General features: G+C 40.4%; 2 protein-coding genes across 4 annotated transcripts; one reads left to right on the top strand and one right to left on the bottom strand.

The window, feature by feature from the left end:
• Nucleotides 1-235: 235 nt before the first annotated feature.
• zbtb48 (zinc finger and BTB domain containing 48) lies at nt 236-6963 on the bottom strand. Of its 2 annotated transcripts, none has more exons than XM_080445672.1 (11): nt 6818-6963; nt 5565-6325; nt 5098-5396; nt 4908-5013; nt 4560-4652; nt 4333-4419; nt 3929-4083; nt 3338-3474; nt 2593-2757; nt 2138-2226; nt 236-1235 (listed from the first exon to the last, which is right to left on the bottom strand). In XM_080445672.1, exons 2-11 carry the CDS (start codon nt 6243-6245, stop codon nt 828-830), a joined length of 2220 nt encoding a protein of 739 aa, XP_080301798.1. In that variant the 5' UTR covers nt 6246-6325; nt 6818-6963; the 3' UTR covers nt 236-827. The 2 variants fall into 2 exon arrangements, with proteins under 2 accessions (XP_080301798.1, XP_080301799.1); XM_080445673.1 differs by having other exon boundaries at nt 6750-6944.
• An 824-nt stretch (nt 6964-7787) lies between these two features.
• Nucleotides 7788-18869, top strand: nol9 (nucleolar protein 9). Of its 2 annotated transcripts, none has more exons than XM_080445871.1 (13): nt 7788-7864; nt 9224-9715; nt 9869-10079; nt 10409-10539; nt 10707-10842; nt 11050-11146; nt 11260-11357; nt 12504-12671; nt 12970-13222; nt 14661-14775; nt 16488-16662; nt 17187-17320; nt 18311-18869. In XM_080445871.1, the coding sequence occupies exons 2-13, from the start codon at nt 9248-9250 to the stop codon at nt 18428-18430; spliced, it is 2106 nt and encodes a 701-aa protein (XP_080301997.1). In that variant the 5' UTR covers nt 7788-7864; nt 9224-9247; the 3' UTR covers nt 18431-18869. The 2 variants fall into 2 exon arrangements, with proteins under 2 accessions (XP_080301997.1, XP_080301996.1); XM_080445870.1 differs by lacking the exon at nt 7788-7864 and adding an exon at nt 7928-8210.
• Nucleotides 18870-20161: the final 1292 nt, after the last annotated feature.

The raw sequence follows: 20161 nt of genomic DNA, 5'->3' as shown, positions 1-20161 counted from the left end.
AAATTCATTGACAGCAGGTGATGTACAGTGAGGATGCGTTTCATTTTAGAGCAGGTGGGAACAAGTTAATACAATCATTTATTGGGCCACAAATAAAAGGAAAAGAGAGCCTGTTGACTCAACAAGAGACGGGTACATCTCAATATCTGTCTCTTATGTAACAAACATTTGAAAGTCATGAGTCATCGGGGGCCGGGGCAATCCGATAGTCAAGTGGTTAGGGCACATACCACATGGGTGCGAATTGCCCTGATGAGCGAGGCTCCGGTTTGATTCCTAGCTGGCCAGACCATTTGCTGTATGTCTTTCTCTACAGTCTCCACTATTACCGTCAAACGCTTTAAAAATGCCCCCAAAATAACAAAAAGAGTCATGATCTAGGATTAAGTTTTTAATTGTGAATGAGATGGTGTTCCTCTGACCAGTAGAAGACCAGCACTGCTCAGAAAAGATGTAACATGTGGATCAACCCTGATATGTGATCTTGATTATTCCTCATACATTAACTATACAGGACGTAATGTCAATCCAGTTCACTTACATGCCTCAACAAGGAGCACTTTCTTCAGGTTTTATGCAGACTTCAGTATGCTAGATGAGTTTATAAGAATAATCCTCATGCAGTTCATATAGATACAATTAAAAAAAACATGATCCCATGATCCCTTTTTGGAGTCGAACTTGATCCCATACTTCACAAGTCCTGGAATAAAATAAACTGAGGTTTGTCAACGTCAGTTTCCATGGGTCGTCCTCAAACGTTAAGGCTTGATATAAAGGTCAGATAAAACATGATTGGGTTTTAGATGGCTTCTCTGCCCTGAGATCTAGCTTTCCGATACATTCTCCACCATTGCCTCCACGATCATCGTGGGCTCGTATGCCCTGGTGACCAGCTGCGACTGCTGCAAGACGTCTGACACCACAAGGCTCTCCACTGACTGGATCTGGATGGGCAAAAGTTCCTCCATCACCGGGTCAATCGTGTGGATCACCACCCTGACAATGTCAGTCGGATCCAACACAGGCATGGAGCCAGGCTCTGGGTTCGATGCCTCCTGGTTTGCAGGGTGCTGTGTGTAGCCCTCCTCTTCAGTGACCAGCAGGCTTTCAGTGCCTTCAGTCTCACTTTGTTCGTTGTCCTTTTCCTCCACGATCACGTTCCTTAGCTTCCTCTGCCGTGGGTTGTAGTTCTCAGTGCGTTTGTGTATTTGACAATGTCGCCGCAGGTGAGCCTGGAGAAGGGACATGGATACAGATAGGAGTATGGGGTGGGAACCACTTAAGCTCTGTATACTTTGTTGTACTGTACCATGAATAGCTAAAATAGCTATCTATAAGCTCACAAAGCGTTGTGAGCTTGTAGATCGTTAGCCTGGTAAACCCTCCCTCCGGAAATCTCATTTCTATTTGATTCCTGGAGTGAGTCTGGCATGAACCGCCTCTCTGCAATATTGGCTGTGTATGCCAAACGGCCGCGCCTATCAGCGTCGTCGCTCATTGTTCTGTGATTGACAGCTTACGTTGGCCAATCAGGTGGCGAGTTCGAGTGAGCCCAAAACACGAACGGCAGCCATCTTTTTCTTGTGCGGCCAATTCTCCGCTATTTTTTTACTTCAAAAAGCTCTCTAACTTCTATTTTGAGGCACGGAATTTACTTATAAGATATCGCTTGGATAGAATTTAGTTGTTTAACTTCATATATGTGGTCAATTAATCATGACAAAGCCTATTTAAAAAAAAAAAATTAGAGAACCGGTAGGGGCGGGCAGTGACACCATTGTACCCGAAAAAGGCAACCCATTTTGGGTATGGCTGTCTCAAAAGTCCCGTCGCGTCACATTAAGACTGGTGAACTGCTGATTGGCTGAAGGGGAAAAATTATCATTGGCTGAAGGGGTTGTCAGTCAACGGTATTACTCCCGCCCAACTCCAGCACAGCCAATATTGCAGACAGGCGGATCAGGCCAGACTCACTCCTGAAATTAAATGGAATTGAGATTTCCGGAGGGAGGGTTTACCAGGCTAGTAGATCGTCTCTCTTAGAGGTTTTACAGTTTGGGGAACTTTTTGCTTAGGACATGACCAAGATAGGTTGAAAGTGGTTAAGGAGATGAGATGTAGTTTCACAGCTTACCTGTCGGGTGAACTTGTAGCCACAGTCTGGGCATTGAAACTTCCTCACCCCCTTATGTCGACGCACATGAACACGGAGCTGCTCCATGGCTTATGGAAGATACAAAACAAAAATGTTTTAATTATTAAACATGGTGGTTTTGTTGAAATCAGTGTCTTCTTGATCATAATGGCAATATTGTATAGGTGCTGTTCCGGGACTCAAATGGTGGAATATCTGACACTGTTTACATGCACACAACACTTAGTCAGTATGAATAATCAAGTTAACCACATCAACCCTAGGGTCCCTATTCTGGGGCAAACATTCATCAAAAATAGAAGATCTACAAGCTCACAAAGCGTCGTCATAGGATTGTTCTTTTTTTGTCCCATGACCCCATGGGTCTCTGTATGAAGGTCTTCACATGAGTAAATTAAATGTTCGGACTGTGTCTTTAATTTGGCATGTCTTACCTTTGAAGGTTTTACTACATATGTTACAACAATGTGGCCGGCCCTCCTGGTGCTTGCTGGCAATATGGCGGATCAAGGGGCCTTTCTCTGTGAAGCGCTGCTCGCAGAACTCACAGCTAAAGGGACGCTCGCCAGTATGTGTCCGATGGTGCTTGTAGAGACTGGCTGGTATCCGGAAGTGGAAAGTAACATTAAAGTAACAGTAAAGTACTGAACTTAAGAATAATTTTGAGATACTTTTACTTTACTTGAGTATTGCCATTTTTCGATACTTTATACTTCTACACCACTACATCTTAGAGGCAAATATTGTACTTTTTACTAAAACTAAAACTTTTGTTACTAGTTACTTTTCAGATTTCAGTTATTAAAAAACCTACCATAACCACTTAAGCCCCACTTCATACTTTGGCTATTCAAAGTACTTGTGACAGAGTATTACATTGTGGTACTGCTACTTTTATATAATTAGAACAAGCTTAGTACTTCATCCACCCACTGCTGGTATCACAGATACACATAAAAGGTCCTAGAGTGAATACTTGTAGCACATAAAAACGGTACAGACACCCTAAAATCCTCTGTGTTCATTTATCCATTTGTAACTATGAGAGTGTACAAATGTAACCAAATGGACCCTTTCACAGGTCGTTTTATACACTCTCAGAGTTAAATTAAGACTATGTGTAGTTGTTTCAACTATGTATTAATCTTCACAGGTGATGACAGATTATCAGTCGGTTACCTTGGGTCCTGAACGTTTTCCCACATAGATGGCACTGGTAGGGCCTCTCACCAGTGTGTACTCGCAGATGCATGTTCAAATTTGTCTTCTGGGTGAATGCATGGCCACAATGGATACACACAAATGGGCGTTCATTTCTGTAAAGTAGAATATACAGTACATGAACGCCAATTCAGGCAGTTTAAACACTGCCTGAGTTGGTGCCAAAGGGCACAAACTTTATTCATGTCAATTACTAGTAGTAAATTAATAATTGAAACAGTAAATGCATTGCTATTTTTTTCCCTACTTTCTCAAATATCATTCTTGTGAGTGAAACCTGAAAGCTACAATATGTGTACCTAAAAAGAACTTTTCAAAAAGTCACAGCATGCTTGAAGGCACAAGGGGCTGATGCTGAAATGTCTCAGTCAGACAAGCAATCAGTGAGGACTGATACCTTTTTTGACTCTGAAGTTTTCTCCACCTCCATTCTTCAGCATTCTGTACTGCATTTTCTACTTCAACAACCAATCTCATTTTCCTTTCTTATAGCCCCTATTGTCTTTCATCTAACTGTATTCTACAGTAAATTAACCTAAATCCCACTACCTGTGAATGGCTTTGATGTGCATCTGCAGGCCATTTCTGCTGGAGGCTCGGTGACCACACTCCTCACACACAAATGGCTTCTCACCGCGATGCTTAGCAGCCTCATGTACACGCAACTCTGTGCGAGTTAAGAAGCACTTAGTGCACTGGGCACACTATGGACCAAAAAATACAATTATTTTTTATAGACACTAAATTACAAGTTTACCTCTTACATTCAAAATTATTAACAATCCTGGATCCATCCTTTATTTAAGGTTCAAATATAAAAGCGAGCCCTGACTACAACTGACTACAAAAAAACATTTTTTTAAAACAATTTTAATTTTTTACTTATTTCACTAATAAGTTTAAATGTCCTTGAAATACAGAAAACAACTAAAATAAAAATAAAAACAACTTACAGCGTGTGGTTTGGGAAACCCATGGATTTTGATCATGTGAAGTGTCAAATCTTTCTTCTGCATGAATTGCTCAGTACAAGATGTACACTAAAACATGTATATAGATATAAATATAATATAATATAGAATAAAATATAAATTATTTTATCCACAACCAAACAGATACATCTGCAGACTTTTATTCATTTAATCTTGATTGTGTTTCGTTTGATAGCTGTGAGTTTTACCTTATTGGGCATTTCACCTGTGTGGTGAATCATGTGTAAACGTAACTCCTGTTTCTTGTTAAACGTTGCGTCACAGGTTGGGCAAGAGTACATCTGCAAGAAGCCAAATACAAAACACTTTACAAGATCTATAGTTTAAAGGATCTCAGTTGACTGTGATGATTGAGATTGCTAACAATAACAATTAATTTAAGTTAACCACATTAAACCTTGCATCTCTGTTTTGGGTAAATTTGCGAGTTGTGAGCTTGTATGTCTACTTTCGCTATTTGTCGCGAATTGTTGCAGCCCTTAAGTGGTTAAGGTAAACCATCAATACAACTTCAAAATGGAACTCTTCTCACTCACATAAGTTTTTGCACAGTTTCTGGACTCATGTTCTGAAAGATTCTCTTTTCTGAAGTATCTCTTTCCACACTTCATGCATGCAAAGGGCTTCTCGCCTGTATGCCTCCTACAAACACAGCAAAGAGAAACAAGTTATTCTTTCCACACCACAGCTGGGGGAAAAAGGTATGTTTGTAGAATAGTACCCTACCTGTTGTGGACTTTGAGATAGTATTTGCTACGGAACGTTTTGTCACACGTGGGACACTGGACAGAGCCCTTTTTGGAGTCGTCTTCCATTGCCTCACCGTTCTCTTTTTGATCATTTTTACTCGGGACCTTGCGTCTTCGAGTTGTTGATGCTGATGGAGCTGTGGGTTGGGCAACTGGAACATAGTCATCATCTGAGTCTTCTTCAAGAGTTAGCCCTCTGAAATTTACATCGTCTTCCTCATCTTCATTTACTTGACATACCCCATTGTCATGTATGTTGACCTGCAACTCTGTCATCTGAAAATAACATATTTAATAATCACCATCCTCCTCTTCGTCAAATTGCCAACTATGGCTATATCTGGTTGCTAATGACTAGCCTATATTACAACAATGTAATTAATGATATTACTTTCGGTATAAAACTACTTCTCTTTCACAAGATCATGTGCTTTGATTTTTCACCTCTGTTTCAGTTGTAGGCTGGAGTGGGCTTTGAACACCATCAGAACTTTCAGTAGAAATAAGCAATCCACTCTTGCAGGCTCTATCAGGGAGTGTGGCCTCGATGAGTGGGCTCTCACCAACCAATCGCCTGGGGCCCTTGACTTTGCGGCCAGAGCGAGTAGTGGTAGTGGCAGTGACTGTGCCTGTATCAAGGCTGGGCTCATCTTTATCAAGTACAACTGGCCTTTTCTCCTTCTCTGAACAATAAGCACTTCTCACTGCTGTTGACTTCTTCGGTCTCCCCCTTTTACGCTTTACGGGCACAGCTTCCTTTAAGCATTCTCTGAACTGCTGACAGAGTGCAAGTGCTCGGGGTACACACAAGCTGACAGCTGCATGCTGCACCCTCTCCAGGTTGACAGGATCCAGCTTCAACTCTCCAGTGTAGACAAAGTTCAAAAGCAGTTCGAGACCATCATTGGGGCATTCTTGTAGGGAGACCTCCATGCATGTCTTGGTGGGGGTAATGTTGGACTCTTCTTGGAACCGTTCACTGAAACAGGCCAGGATGTTGCGATGGGCCATGAAGACCACCCCATCTCCCACTTTTAACATGGCATCACAAAACCGACCTACAGCCCTCTGCTGGTTTAGAGAGGACAGCACATGTTGTGCATGATCGCCTCCTGGTGGATGCATCTCGCACTGCAGTGGAGACTGATGCTACGCAAGGGTACGATGACCACTTCATAATATGACCATATTATGGTCAAGAATGTCTGAAAAATAAAACCAGAATAACACTTCAGCATCTAATGACGGCAGTACAAAAATGAACCTGCTCTTATCATTAACGCATGACCCCAGTTCATATTCAGTGACATTAAATAACATAACTGACAGAAAGTGGCATCGGGATATTTTTTGTTTAATGTACTTTTCATTTATTTGACCATCTATAATTAATAACTATATTTCTGTCGGGATGTTTTTACTAAACTTCCTCCATACGGATCATCTCAGTTATAAAATAAGTTGCTTAAATGCTAATCAAAGCATGCCTGTAATTTTGTTTAGAACGATTGCTTCAAATTGTAGCAAACCCCTTGCTACGTACGCCTCGACGTTTACGATACAACACATATTTAAAGACGCTCCCTTAGCTCTGCATGCAGCAGAGAGCAGCAGTCGGGCGACACTCACACGTTTGCAGTATGATTATGAGTATTATTCAGTCCCAGTTGTTGGGAAGATGTATCGCTTTTGATTACCTTATAATAAAGCGTAGAAAACAGTAGCTAAGCTACATGCACCTTGTTTCACACAGTCACACACACGCAGGCCTCCGCAAAGTGCAGAAGGAAAGAGGATGTGACGCCGTTTGGATCTCAAACTCCGTGAAAAACACCATTCGTCCATCACGGAACAACGAATACCAAAAACACTCGCCCCAAAACACTGTCACCACGTAACCTCGCATCACCAGTAGTCACCACGGGGCAAATCCAGCGACCTCAGAACTGTCGGCAACTGGTATCCCTAAACGTTAAACTTAAACCTAACCTTATTCCTAACCTTAACCTCAGTAAAATGGTGCCAAAACCTAACCTTATTACTAATATTAACCTCAGTAAAACTATGCCTAACACTCAGTGGTGGAAAAAGTACTCAAATTGTTTACTTAAGTAAAAGTACCAATACTGCAATATAAAAATACTCTGTTACAAGTAAAAGTCCAGAATTCAAAATGTACTTGAGTAAAAGTACAAAAGTATTAGCATCAAAATGTACTTAAAGTACCAAAAGTAAAAGTACTAAATATTTGAAAATAGCAGATCTACAAGCTCACAACGCGTCGCGCTGCGACGCGTTGTGAGCTTGTAGATCGGCTATTTTCAAATAGCCTATGTATAAAATAGGGCTAAATTGGTTAATGTATGTTTCATAATGTCATAATTTATATCTGAAAAGTAACTAGTAACTAAAGTTTTCAAATATTTCTAGTGGAGTAAAAGTGCAATATTTCCCTCTGAGATGTAGTGGAGTAGAAGTTAAAGTATTGGAAATTGGAAATACTCAAGTAAAGTATAAATACCTCAAAATTGTACTTAAGTACAGTACTTAAGTAAATGTACTTAGTTACTTTCCACCACTGCTAACACTAAATGTATTTCTAACCTTATCATCAGTAAAACAAATGCAAGAATACAAGAACCGCTGGGGGCAGTCCGTGAAAAAAAAAGGGGCAAGCTTGTTTTGGGGCGAGTCTACCAGTTACCCGGAACAACGACACTACACGGATAACTCCTGCGCCTGAGGTATTTATATGCAAACAAAAATATATTCACCCGTGCAGTCTTATTATTGCCCCTTATAATTGATTTTTTGTATTCATTATTAGCGTCAATTGGCTGGGATACAGAGACAATATGGAATACCAGTAGAGTTAACTGACTTCACTCCGTGTAACAAACATTCGACCAACTTACTGGACAACAGCGTCTGTGTGGCTCACACGACACACACACATGTATGTTAGCTTGTTAGCAACACCGGGCTGTAAACGTGTCATGCAGTAGCTATAGGCTGCTAAAGTTTAATATAAAAAGTATTCCGTTAGAATAGACACGAACGTGAAACTTCACATTATTTCCACATAGGGGGGTAAGTTGTCCTCTGATTCTTGGCTGAATACAAGGTTGTACCACCATGTTAGCTTAGCTAGCCTCAGGTAACGTGAGCTAATATATTGTTATTAGGGAAACAATAACGTTTTTGCGTTAGTTCAGAGACAGGTGATTGCACTTTGGCGATGACTTATGTATTAAAATGAGACGTTTTCTGTTGACGAATGGGAGGAGGTTCTCTTCATAGATGAGCTAACTATAGCTAGCTAGTGAACCACTTTCAATAATAGGTAGTAGTAGCTACAAGGCAAGCACAACTCATCGCGTGCTTTGTAGGTGGACTATTTTATTTAAAGGTAGGGTATAGTGATTTGCTTTGGTTAAAATAAGTGTTAAATAGCTCTATATTCTGATAGTACTCATTGCTATAGAGTGTTTGTTCAGTAAAAGGAGTCTCCTTGTCTCTCCACCTCTTTATTCAACAGAAAATGCATTTTCGTTTCAGTTTCATTTCCAATTTTATCCAACCAGGACAGAGAACTCAATCAGGATACAGATTAAACAAGTGAAATTGGAAGTGATGACACTAAGAAATGAGCAGACAAAATTGGAACTGGATCACTATACAAATTAAGCTTAAAAATTGGTACTTTCTCCTGATTGGCTGAGATTTTGACACCTACCGAAAAATGTATTTTCTGTTTATTAAAGAGCTGGAGAGACAGGGAGACATCTGTTACTGAAAAAACACTATAGCAATGATTACTATCAGAATATAGTATTTTAACCTTTTAACAAAATACTTTTTGTTTTAAACCAAAAATATCACTTACCCTACCTTTAGTGGTTAAACTCTTACCTGACCTGCTAGCATTGACGTTTAATTAATTTCACAAGTCAGGTTATTGTAACTTTACTCCCATCATCACCCTGTGTTGTTGTTACGTTTGGCTTGTGCAAGCAAGCATCATTGTATCGTCTTTGCAGGAGAAGCCAGATTCTAGTGAAACTTGCATTCTGAGATGATGATTTGCTTATCTCTCATCCCAGGGCTTCCCCGGCTGCACAGGAACCATGAAGGCAAACAAATACTTGCAAGCCAAGGGCCCTGCAAAGTCCCTGAAATGGAAGGATGCAAAAGGCTGCAGGCTGAATGCTAGGTCGTCTGATGGCATTTCTGTGGCCCAGGAGCCTCAGGTGGCACAAAAGCATCAAACCGCTGTGAGGAAGAAACACAAAGTCAAGAGACTTAAGGTGGAGCCCAAGCCTGTTTCTGGCTCTAAGAAGAACTCTGAAACTCAGTCTGGACTTCAGAAGTCCTATGTTCACACCAATGGCAGCTCGACGGTTACAGCAGACAAGGAAGCGGAGGAGTCCCAGGACTGGAATGCCTATGCCCAGTCGGTTCTTGGAAATGAAGCACAGGCCTCGGACAGCATGCCGAATTTTGGCCTGGGTAGATTGGAAAGAGAGTCTTTCGTTCACTGTGCAGAGAGAAATGATCATCAAAACCATGCAGTGCTCGTCATGCAGAAGGGTCAGGTAATCTTCTCGGCTGAAGACTTACATTCTGACAACAAGTCTTACTGTTCACAGGCAACTGTTTGAGATGTTTGGAAATATATCTTGTCCTACAGATAATGCAGTGCAGACATATTTTTCCTAACAAGTAAGGTTGTTTTTGGTATCTTGCAGACCTTGTGTTTCCGTGGGAAGTGCCTTTTGAGCTGCCTGTATGGTCGTGTGGAGGTAATGGGATTTACCATTGAGGAGGGCCAGCAGTCGTACCCACTGTTCTCTCCTGCTTCCCATTGCCCGTTGACCATCACAGCTCTGGGGGCCTCTGATGACATCAGAGATGAAGGAATGGGGGCTTCCGAAATCCTCCGCAAGTATCTTACAACAGGTAAAAAAAAAACTTTAGGTACCCACTAGTCATTGTAGCTGTTAACCACTTATGCCCACTTATGTTTTAAACATTTTTCAGATGATATTGAAAATAGCTGCTCTACAAGCCCAAAACTCGTTAGCTTGCAGATCTGCTTTTATCGAAGGGGGGGTAACATTCTTGCCTATAAGGACATGCGCAAAATGACGATGCCAGGGTTCAAGTAGTTAATTGATGGCATATTTCTTTTTATTCCATTTTTGTTTGTTTTTGTATCCGTTTTACACAGTTTGCACTAAAACAATCTCTTCTTTCTATTGACACCCTATCTGTTGCCTTTTCTCCAGCACAACAAAGTAAGTTGGTGAAAAGGATAAGTGGTAAATCATCTGTGATTCTTCTGGAGCCTATGGAGACGCCCCTTACACGGTTCCTCTCCAGCTTCACAGAGCTCAGTGGATTATTCAGTCCTCCAGTGGTGAGTTGACTTGACATGTGGCTGATCTTGACTCTGGTCAACAAATTAATTTTGATTTTAAACAGACCTTTTATATAATAATAATAATAATCAAGCTTGAAACATTGAGGTTAGAAATATGAGGCAAGTAATGCTCAACAGAATCCATTGTCCTTCCTGATTTGTAGGCTGAGCTCATGTCAGCTGTGCTGGACACACCGCTCAACGGCTTGGGTGTGGTTCCATTGGTCAATACCGTACCAGGCCTCCTTGTGTCACAGAGCTGCAGAGATGCTCTCAATACAGTGGTCAGCGCTTGCAGAGGTAGTACACAAATAAGAACATAAGATGGCATTAAGTTTGAAATCACAGATCGAAAGGGGAGCTTTTCATCTGTATCAGACATGAACAAATATAATGCCTTTGTATTTAATATACTTGTTAAAACTATAAATGGTCTCCATTTCTTTAGATTTATAAAAACTAGTGACCTTTAAGCTTAGAAACTTAGTCGAGATGTGTCATTCACAGGAGACATGGATGGCTGTGCGGTGATCCTTGTCTGCGGAACCAAGAATGTAGGGAAGTCGACGTTCAACCGCATCCTCATTAATACTTTATTAAATCAGTAAGTTATCTTTCCAACAACAGCGCAAAAGATTGCTTTGATACTCCCATCATCACTTGGTACAGTCTGAGGCTTTCAGTAGTAAGATAATCGTGTGTTTTTTTTTTTGGCAGCACCACTTGTATAGATTACTTGGAAGGCGACTTGGGCCAAACAGAATTCACCCCCTCTGGCTGTCTCTCCATGTCTACTGTTCGAGAGCCACTTCTGGGTATGTTTAAAATGTCATTACTTTGTATCTATCATGTATGGATTGGGTACACTGATTCATTTGTTTTTGTTATTTATTTAAAGGGATATTTCAAACATGTTTCGGGCCATTTTAATGTCTACTCTGGTTTCTTTGAGGAATACAAGAATGCTCGCCCCAAAACACGCTCGCCCCTGGTCAAATTTGGCGATCTCGAAATGGTCGCCACCAGGTATTCCTTAACGTAACCTCAGTAAAACTATGCCTAAACTAGGGATGCACCGATGTGACATTTCTGGCCAATACCGATAATTGATGTCAACATTGCTGTCATGGTCGATAACCGATATTTACTGATGTTGAATATCTGTATAAAAACAAGTTCAAATATTGTCCTTTCTGAAAAAGGCATGTGCACACTGAATTTGAAAAAATAATGCCTCTTTATTCCAAAACTAGGGATGCACCGTTCCAACTTGTCGACCCTTTTGAAAGCTTCCCCAGAAAACACTGATTGAATCTGCAGCCTTCATCATCACAAAAGGCTTTTTCAGCTTCACATTCAAACATAATTATTATAAAATAAAATATCAGCTAAAACCGATATTATTATTTTGATATCGGTTCGATACCAATATTGCATTTTAAGGCCAACATCTTAATTGTCCATCACTAGCCTAAACCTAACCTTATTCCTAATCTTAACCTCAGTAAAACAAATACAAGAATACAAGAGTCGCTGGGGGCGAGCGGTCCGCAAAAAAAGTGTGTTTTGGGTGGAGCCTTCCTGTCGGACCTTTGTGAGCACCCAAGACAGTTTTTAAGTTGCTTGATTCACTATTTTGATATTTGATTTCAATTTGATCAGACACGCCCCCCAAACGTATTAGAAGGCCAATATCAGTCACCAGAACCAAGGACAGGTGTTTTCAATTAATCTAAAGTGGTTAAAATTGAGTTTGAAGTTACAATGGGTTTATATAGGATAAAATTAACATCAAATATCTAAATACTGAATCAAGCAACTTAAAAACTGTCTGTGGTGCTCACAAAAGCCACAGATGTTAAAAGGACCCCAAACATGTTTGAAAGTGACTCATTAAAAAGGGGAAAGCATCTGTGTAATTTTAGTTAAAAGGTATTTAAGGTTCTTCTCCCTGCCTTCAGGTCCTCCTTTCAGTCACCAGCGCACACCAGAGCACATGGTTTACTATGGTCAGACGACATGTGAGACGGACTTGGACCGCTTCATGGAGATCCTCAAGTCCTTGTGGCATCGTCGACCACAGAGCAGGGAGACCCCCGTCATCATCAACACCATGGGCTGGGTCAAAGGTCAGCGTCCAACGAATTAGAATTTGGAATTGTCCGGAGCCTCCTCCAAGACTGCAGCTAAAAAAAAACTGAGCATAACACTATGACCCATATGCTCAATATGTGATCTAAAATATGATTTATACATCGTTGCTTGCCATTGTTGACACACAAAATAGTCTATCTACAAACTCATGACATGTCAACTCGATCTGCGACACGTGCGCTTGTACATCTGCTATTTTTGTTGCACTACACCGACACGCCGCAACCAAGTATAAATCAGGCTTAACCGTGTGTGTGTTTTGGCCATTCGCAGGTTTTGGATTCAAGTTGCTTGTGGACATGATACGCTTCTTCCCAGTCTCACACGTAGTGCAGCTTGGTCACAGCGGGTTTACCCAGTGTCCTGTCCTCACTCCAGAGTTTCTGAGGACAGCTCATGGGTGGCAGACGCACCCCCCTGCACAGACTGCTCTGGATGAGTTTACAGAGAGTCACAGTCCACCTAAAAGTTACGTCCACATCACTGTACAGTCGGAGTTTGAAGGTGTAGCATGCCATGGAACAGCGTAAGTGCACCACTACACTGTTCTATGTTGGCAGGATTCTTGAACAACACAAGTTCTCTCACCAGCTGACATACCTTTCTTTTTGGGTAGTGCTAGATCCCAGGAAGTGTGTAGGCATGGAATGCTCCGCCCTGACTGCTTACCCAGAATTTAACCCCACTACTAACATTGCTTAACCGTAACTAATTAATCAAACCCATGCCTACCCTTATCAATATGTAATTAATCAAACCCATGCCTAAACCTAAAGCGATTATTCACTTTCAAAAAAGAAATTGGGTCATTTTATCGTCTATTCAGGCTTTTGTGAACACCCCAGACAGTTTTTAAGTTGCTCTATTCAGTATTTAGATATTCATTTTATCAGACACGCCCCCTTCCTATACAAACCCATTGTAACTTCAAACTCCATTTTAACCATGATAGATTCATCAAAAACACCCGTCCTTGGTTCTGGTGACTCATTCTGCCCTCCTAATACGTGAGGAGGCCGTGTTTTTTCAATTATTTCCATGAATCCATCATGGGTAAAATAGAGTTTGAAGTTACAATGGGTTTGTGTAGGGGGTGTCTGATAAAATGAATATCAAATACCTTTAACTACATTTAATTAATGAAACTCATTTCTAAATACAACTAAGTATAAAATGGAATTTGAGTGGTTGGGGCGGTGTCTTATCATTTTTTGATTCCTGCACACACAGAATCTAGCACTATCCTTTCTGGTGCCAAAACGCTTTAGGTCAGATAAGATGGGGAGAAAAAACAAGTTATTTTTATTTGTAAACAACACTTGAATTCACCTTCAGTATGTTATAATGAATTTGTCTTCTCTATCAGTAACGGATTAAATGAAAAATGTGTTTTAATTTCAACCCTCTTAGGTCACATCTTTTGATCTTTATATTGGTATTATTATATCTAAATCCAATCAGGATTTTCTTCCTGTAAAACTAAATACGATGCATGCTTAAGCACATACTAATCAATTACAACCATTAATATTGTGACAAATGTTTTGTCAAATCAATCTTTGACACAGCTAAGATCCATTATGCTACACCAGAGGGTGGTGCTGTATGCAGTTATAGCAGTGATCTGCCATATAGAAACATGGCGGCTGTGTTACAATTTCATTTTACAGCTAAACTGTACATTAAACTATGTTTCTGAAAGTATTTGAGGAGAGCAATGCAGAATGGACGACATCTTATTCATTTTTGATTCGCACTGTCTAGTTTTTTAGTTTTTACCCAACTACAACCACTGCAGTTGTGTTAGTTATATTATACTCTACCATACAGATTCGTCAACATAACAGTTTGTTCACTTAAAAGAGTTACAGTGGAGCCGATTTAGTTAAGTTACCATGAACAGACATACACAAACGTTTGTGCATACTGTACATGCCTAAACTGATGTTTATTGATTTTGACAGGAAACACCAGCGCAGTAATGAGCAAAGAGAACTATCACTGCTGGCCTACCTCAGTCAGCTGCAGTCTCCTGATCCCAGTCCTATTAGACCTCTGCACTGCCTTGTTCCCTACCAGGTACATAAGACACACACACACACACACACACACACACAATGTGAAAATACATTCAATAGCGAATCACTAACCATAGTAAAATAAATATCAGAAGTTAAACAATCTGGGGTGGGGGGGGGGGGGGAGCTGCGCACGTGTGCCAGGCTGCCAGCTAGCAGAGTTCAGTGACTTGGGAGAACACACCAAACCATGCACAGTGCACATCCATGGGATAAAAGGTGCGGCGTGCTCTGTGCACTCATGTATTCCTTCCGCATCAAGGTTAAAACATGCTATTTCATTTAATCATCTCTAATTGTAGGCTGCTACGTAGCTTCTAGTTTTGATTATGGAGTAGCCTATAACTGGCATTTACTGGTATAATGGCATTTCTGACTGCAATTAATTATTAGGTTCTGTAATATCTTGGAACAAATCTCACCGGTCCAATTAAGGTTTGGGCCAGTCATTTAAAAAGTAAAGTCGGATCTAGGAACACATTTTATAGGTCCTTTGGGGTTCGTGTGTGCCATTTTGGACTCGCCCACATATGTCTCAGAAACACTGAGAAAACATTTTTCCTTAATGTTAACCTAGGTTAATTTGCTATTTTTGTGCATTTTGGATTGGCACCCTTCATACTCTGAAGACATTTGAGTTGAGCACATCAGTTCCATTGTTTTCTTGCTTAAAACAGACTTACCAGGAGCGGGAAACTAAATGACCTAGCTTAGCCTTTGTATTGAATGAGAGCAGGATGGAGAGCAGCTATGGTTCAGCAAGACAGATAAAATGTAAAAATAATTATGAATCATAAAAAGGTTATTCCATGAAGGCAAGTGCTCAGGCACTGGTTGGCTCCTATATGTGCATGTTTCTATCCTTAAATATTCTGTGAACTCATTGCTAGATTTTGAGAAGGCAACATTGATTCGCAATAGAGCACCGAAGTCCTGACGTCACTCGTTCATCCCCAGGTTTGCGGAAGTAATTTCTCTATGGAGAATAACATTGGGTCATCTTAGAATCGTCTCATATAAGCATCGTGGTCCAAAAATAAACACCGCGTGTCGGCGTTATTGTCAGGGAGGAGGTTCTGTATCGTTTATCATAGTCAGTCACTTATATTTGATACAGTCTGTTTCTGGCGAAAATGTAACTAATTCGGCGGAAGTAACATTAGCGTTTTCTCACCGTCAGTTGATGCTTCATATCCATAAGAGTCAACCCGCCGGGGTCATTTGTTTATTTTTGGAACACAGTTCTTATTTGACGCGATATTAAATACGTCTATGGGATTCAGAACGGGGGTGGAAAACTGCGAACCAGGTAGACAAACAAAGGATGTGTAAATGACGTCAGACTTCGGCGGTCTATATGCAAGGCTGTAGCAATCAACAAAAAACACTGAACACATTTTTCCTGTCATTTCAAGCAACCTTTGTGGGCTTGTTACATACAAATATCTTGCAATTAATAATTGCTCCTAAATACACGTAATATTTTCCCATAATCTCTCATTGGGAAATTTTGTGTTTATAGTTTCCTTTATTTATATGTAGTAAATGTGTATATAGATGTAAAAAAATAATATATATATATATATATATATATATACACACACACACACACACACACACACACACACACACACACACACACACACACACACACACACACACACACACACACACACACACAATGTATGCATTTTATTTTACCTATTCCTATAGGTTCCCCATTCAGCAGTGGCTATAGGTGTGACCCATTGTGAGGTGGCACCCAATCACATGCTTTATGCTGCCAATGCCAGTTTGGTGGGGTTGTGCCGTCTGGGAGAGAAGGTAACCAGTAGAGGAGGCCCAGCCCTGCTGTCCCAGACACCTGTCTGTCCATGCGTGGGCTTAGGTATGTATACTGTCTCACTTTCATCTAAGACTATGTGCAGAGTGGCAGCCCAAATCCGGCTAAGATATTTGGCCTAGGTTTTATCAACAGCAAAAACAAACATGGAAACAGATTTTTGAGAATCAGTCTGTGTAACAAAATGTCTTTGTGGGCAAAGTGCAGGTATGCCTTCCACATTAGGGGGTAGGGGTTAGATACCTGAGGAATCCAGGTAGCCACACTACCTGTACAGTACAATATAAATACCTAATAACAATTGTACAACTATTACTACTAATCAGATCTGCTCAATGGCAAAGTGTGGTCACTCACTGCAGTCAGTCCTAAAGAGTCCTTGTATGTGAGAAACAAATCAGATTGATCTCCAATGACAGTCTGAACAAAGCCTATGGTGATGAATAATTGAGCAGTGGGCAACCACCACTTCTGGACCTACCAGGTGATCATATTGGGATATCAAGTGTGTTGATCAAAAACAAGAGAAAAACACGAGAGTATTTAGTTTGGGGTCTTTTCTTTTCCAGGCGTTCTTCGAGGCATTGACATGAAACGAGGATTGTATTACCTGCTGACCCCCGTGGATCCCACTGTCCTTCGCGAGGTCAACTGTCTCCTCCTTGGAGCCATCTCGTTACCTTCCTCTATCCTTAAAACACAGGTCAGATCAGATTATGTTTCCGTCGAGAAAACCATGAAGAAGGATATCAAAAGGATGTTCTATGATTATTATTATTTAAACACCCTGTGACTGCTCCCACAACACTGGTGATGGATGGTTAATGTATGTTGTTTAGTTGTCTATCTACAACTGCTAGTTAAAATCTTTAATAGTCGCTATGTCATATAGCAGTTTGTTTCTGTCCATTTCAAGTGGTGTCACGTGTGACTAGTCCACACCCAGCGAGAGCTAATCTATTGAGCTCTTTGCCTGGGCAAAGCAGCCTGGTCTGACTCACTCACAGCACTGCAGCCCCGGAGCTGCAAAATGACTTTAGCGATCTTCATAATCTTAATAAATAAGCATAAACAAACTGTTTAGAATACTTTATTGTGCAGTTAAAAGCACAGTATCGCCTATTAAAAGCGGCAAAATGGATTAATCACAAAAAAGCCAAAGTTTCTTTCTATTGTGGGCCATTATAAAACAAACACCCAACAGACTATACAAACACCATACAAAAACACAATAATAAATACTAATAAACAATTAGAAAACAGTACACATAGGACAAGCGACTTAATAAAGGCACACCAAAGGAGTGAACCTTCGGTGGACGTGGAGAGAATGTTTTCTCCCTGGTGGGTGGAGAAATGGGGAATAGAGGGGGTTGATGTTTACACAGATAGATTTTATATACAGTACATGGGGGCAGGAAATACAAATATTTCAGTGGACCCCAAATTAAATTTACGCCCCCAAGTGCAAGATCCCTCATAGATAAATGTTAAATACCATGACTGCTACCTAAAAACATTTTTTTGGGGCAGATACTGCGTATCTCAAGTGAAGCACAAGAAATAAGTGATAAAAAAGTAAACATTGATTTTTATGTCATAGGGGATTTAAGTTTTTGCTTGAGGAAATGCATAAATATTTGTCCAAAGCTTCCTCTTCCAGTTGCTTACAGTTTCTTTGTCTCTGTTTCAGCCGGGCTTTGAGGAAGAGATGCCCTATGTCACTACAGACTACAGTTTCGATGTTACTGGGGCAGGAAAACTTCGTGTCTTCAAGGGAATGGCAAGGTCTAGTCAAATGGCGACAAAATGACATTTTTATTCCACACAGGGAGTGGGACAAGTATTTTTGTTCTTCAACCCTTCTTGTTTACTTGCTTGTTACACCAAGTCAGGATTGGCCTTTGAATGTTCAGGGCCGATGCCCGAGGGTTTTTCTTTTCAGCATTCAGTGGGACTGTGTAGCGAATACTACAGAGACTGCTGGAGATGGCCATTGTGGTGACAAGTGGCCTGGCAATCCATGTCAATTATATTTGGATGACTTCAGTTGTCCTGGCCATGTCCAACCCTCTACTGAGTACAGTTTTGCTGGTGGCGTGAGTTAAACATCTATGTCATAGACAGTAATATAAACTTCCAGTTTTAAGTTCTTGTTTGGTGTCTGTTCCTGGTAGGTGACATTCCACAGCTGAGACTGAATATATCTTGTCCATTAACATTTTAACATTAAACAAAAAATAACTTTTGTCCACACTTGGTGATTATTATTGTCAATTGTCAACACACTGTTCTGCTTGGCGACCAGTGTGAGTGGGGTGACTTACTGTAAGTCATTGTTGATGAAAGTGCAGGGATGGGTGTATATGGACAAACTCAAGGTATATGTAGAGATACAGAGTCTCTGTTTTTGTTAATACTTTGTTTTATATGTCAGTACTGTATTGGAATGGCACAATTTGGAAGATGTCTTACCCTTCCATGACCCTTGATCATATATATAATGTACAACTCATTTACTCTTCAGCTGTAATCCTTTTCTTATGGACTTGAATGGGAGTTAAAAGTACAGACTACATGCCACCAAGGCATTTTGTAGACACAATTAAAATGTTATCTTTTATTCTTTTGTAGGCCTGTGGGAAAATATTTCCGCTGGGGGCAGTTATGGTAAAGGGACTTGATTTGTGCATAATAGTAATCATATTCAATACATCTCAAGTTTTAAACATGCATTCACTCACATGCATTAGTGGGCCATTTAACATACCCAGTTTGTCCTCTTGTCTTGCTTTGTCTCCCATTCCTTTGTTGGGGATGAGCGAGCATACAAATCAATTATACAAACAAGTAGAGCTGCATTGTGGCAACGTCACTACTTTTGCTTTGTCAGGACAGACCTTTCCCCTAGAGCTCATGCAACCCAAAAATATATCCCATGTAGACCGTTCAACATGAGACAAGAGTGGGTCAGGAAATGCATGTGATGAAATCTGTTATTTGTTGAATAAATAATTAGCCATTTGATAAAAGGTGACTTTAAATTAGGTATTCACCTGTTCTGTTCTGGTCAGTTCATTATACACTTGGGTGATATTTGCTGATATTTTGAGTTGAGCTGTATTCTCCACAGTTTATTTGGAACCTTTGGTGTTAAAAAAAGAACTCTAAACAGAGACTACTGTTGGGGGTAATGTTAAACCTTTTGTTACCTGTGTGAACGTCTTAATAGTGTGAAACATGAGTTGTGTAAGAAAATTGAACCCATACAGGTAGAGAAAAAAACAGATTGTGAATCCTGATGTGTCTACTCTATACAGTGCATGTGAAAAGTTTTTCATGTTATGTTTAGGACTCATTTTAAAATGAGTTCAATTCATTTCCCCCCTCATCAATCTACCCACAATCCTCCACAATGACGAAGCAAACAGGGTTTTTGGAGTGTTCTCTACATTTATTAGAAATAAAAGGCAGAAATATGCCATTTACATAAGTGTTCAGACCCTTCACTTACACTTGGTACTTGGTTAAAGCACCTTGACAG

The sequence above is a fragment of the Gymnoscopelus braueri genome, assembly GCF_963280865.1.
Source record: "Gymnoscopelus braueri genome assembly, chromosome: 12".
NCBI lineage: Eukaryota > Metazoa > Chordata > Actinopteri > Myctophiformes > Myctophidae > Gymnoscopelus > Gymnoscopelus braueri.
The sequence above is the reverse complement of the archived record's forward strand: the minus strand, read 5'-3'. Positions and strand labels throughout refer to the sequence as shown.

Bases quoted from the DNA above. Each gene is read 5' to 3' on its own strand.
- nol9 (XM_080445871.1), top strand. From the start codon at position 9,248: ATGAAGGCAAACAAATACTTGCAAGCCAAGGGCCCTGCAAAGTCCCTG. The intron at 10,080-10,408 runs GTAAAAAAAAAA...CCTTTTCTCCAG, and splicing joins CCGCAAGTATCTTACAACAG to CACAACAAAGTAAGTTGGTG. The intron at 16,663-17,186 runs GTATGTATACTG...TTTCTTTTCCAG, and splicing joins CTGTCCATGCGTGGGCTTAG to GCGTTCTTCGAGGCATTGAC.
- zbtb48 (XM_080445672.1), bottom strand. From the start codon at position 6,245: ATGCATCCACCAGGAGGCGATCATGCACAACATGTGCTGTCCTCTCTA. The intron at 5,397-5,564 runs GTGAAAAATCAA...TGTTATTTTCAG, and splicing joins AGCCTACAACTGAAACAGAG to ATGACAGAGTTGCAGGTCAA. The intron at 5,014-5,097 runs GTAGGGTACTAT...CTGTGTTTGTAG, and splicing joins TATCTCAAAGTCCACAACAG to GAGGCATACAGGCGAGAAGC.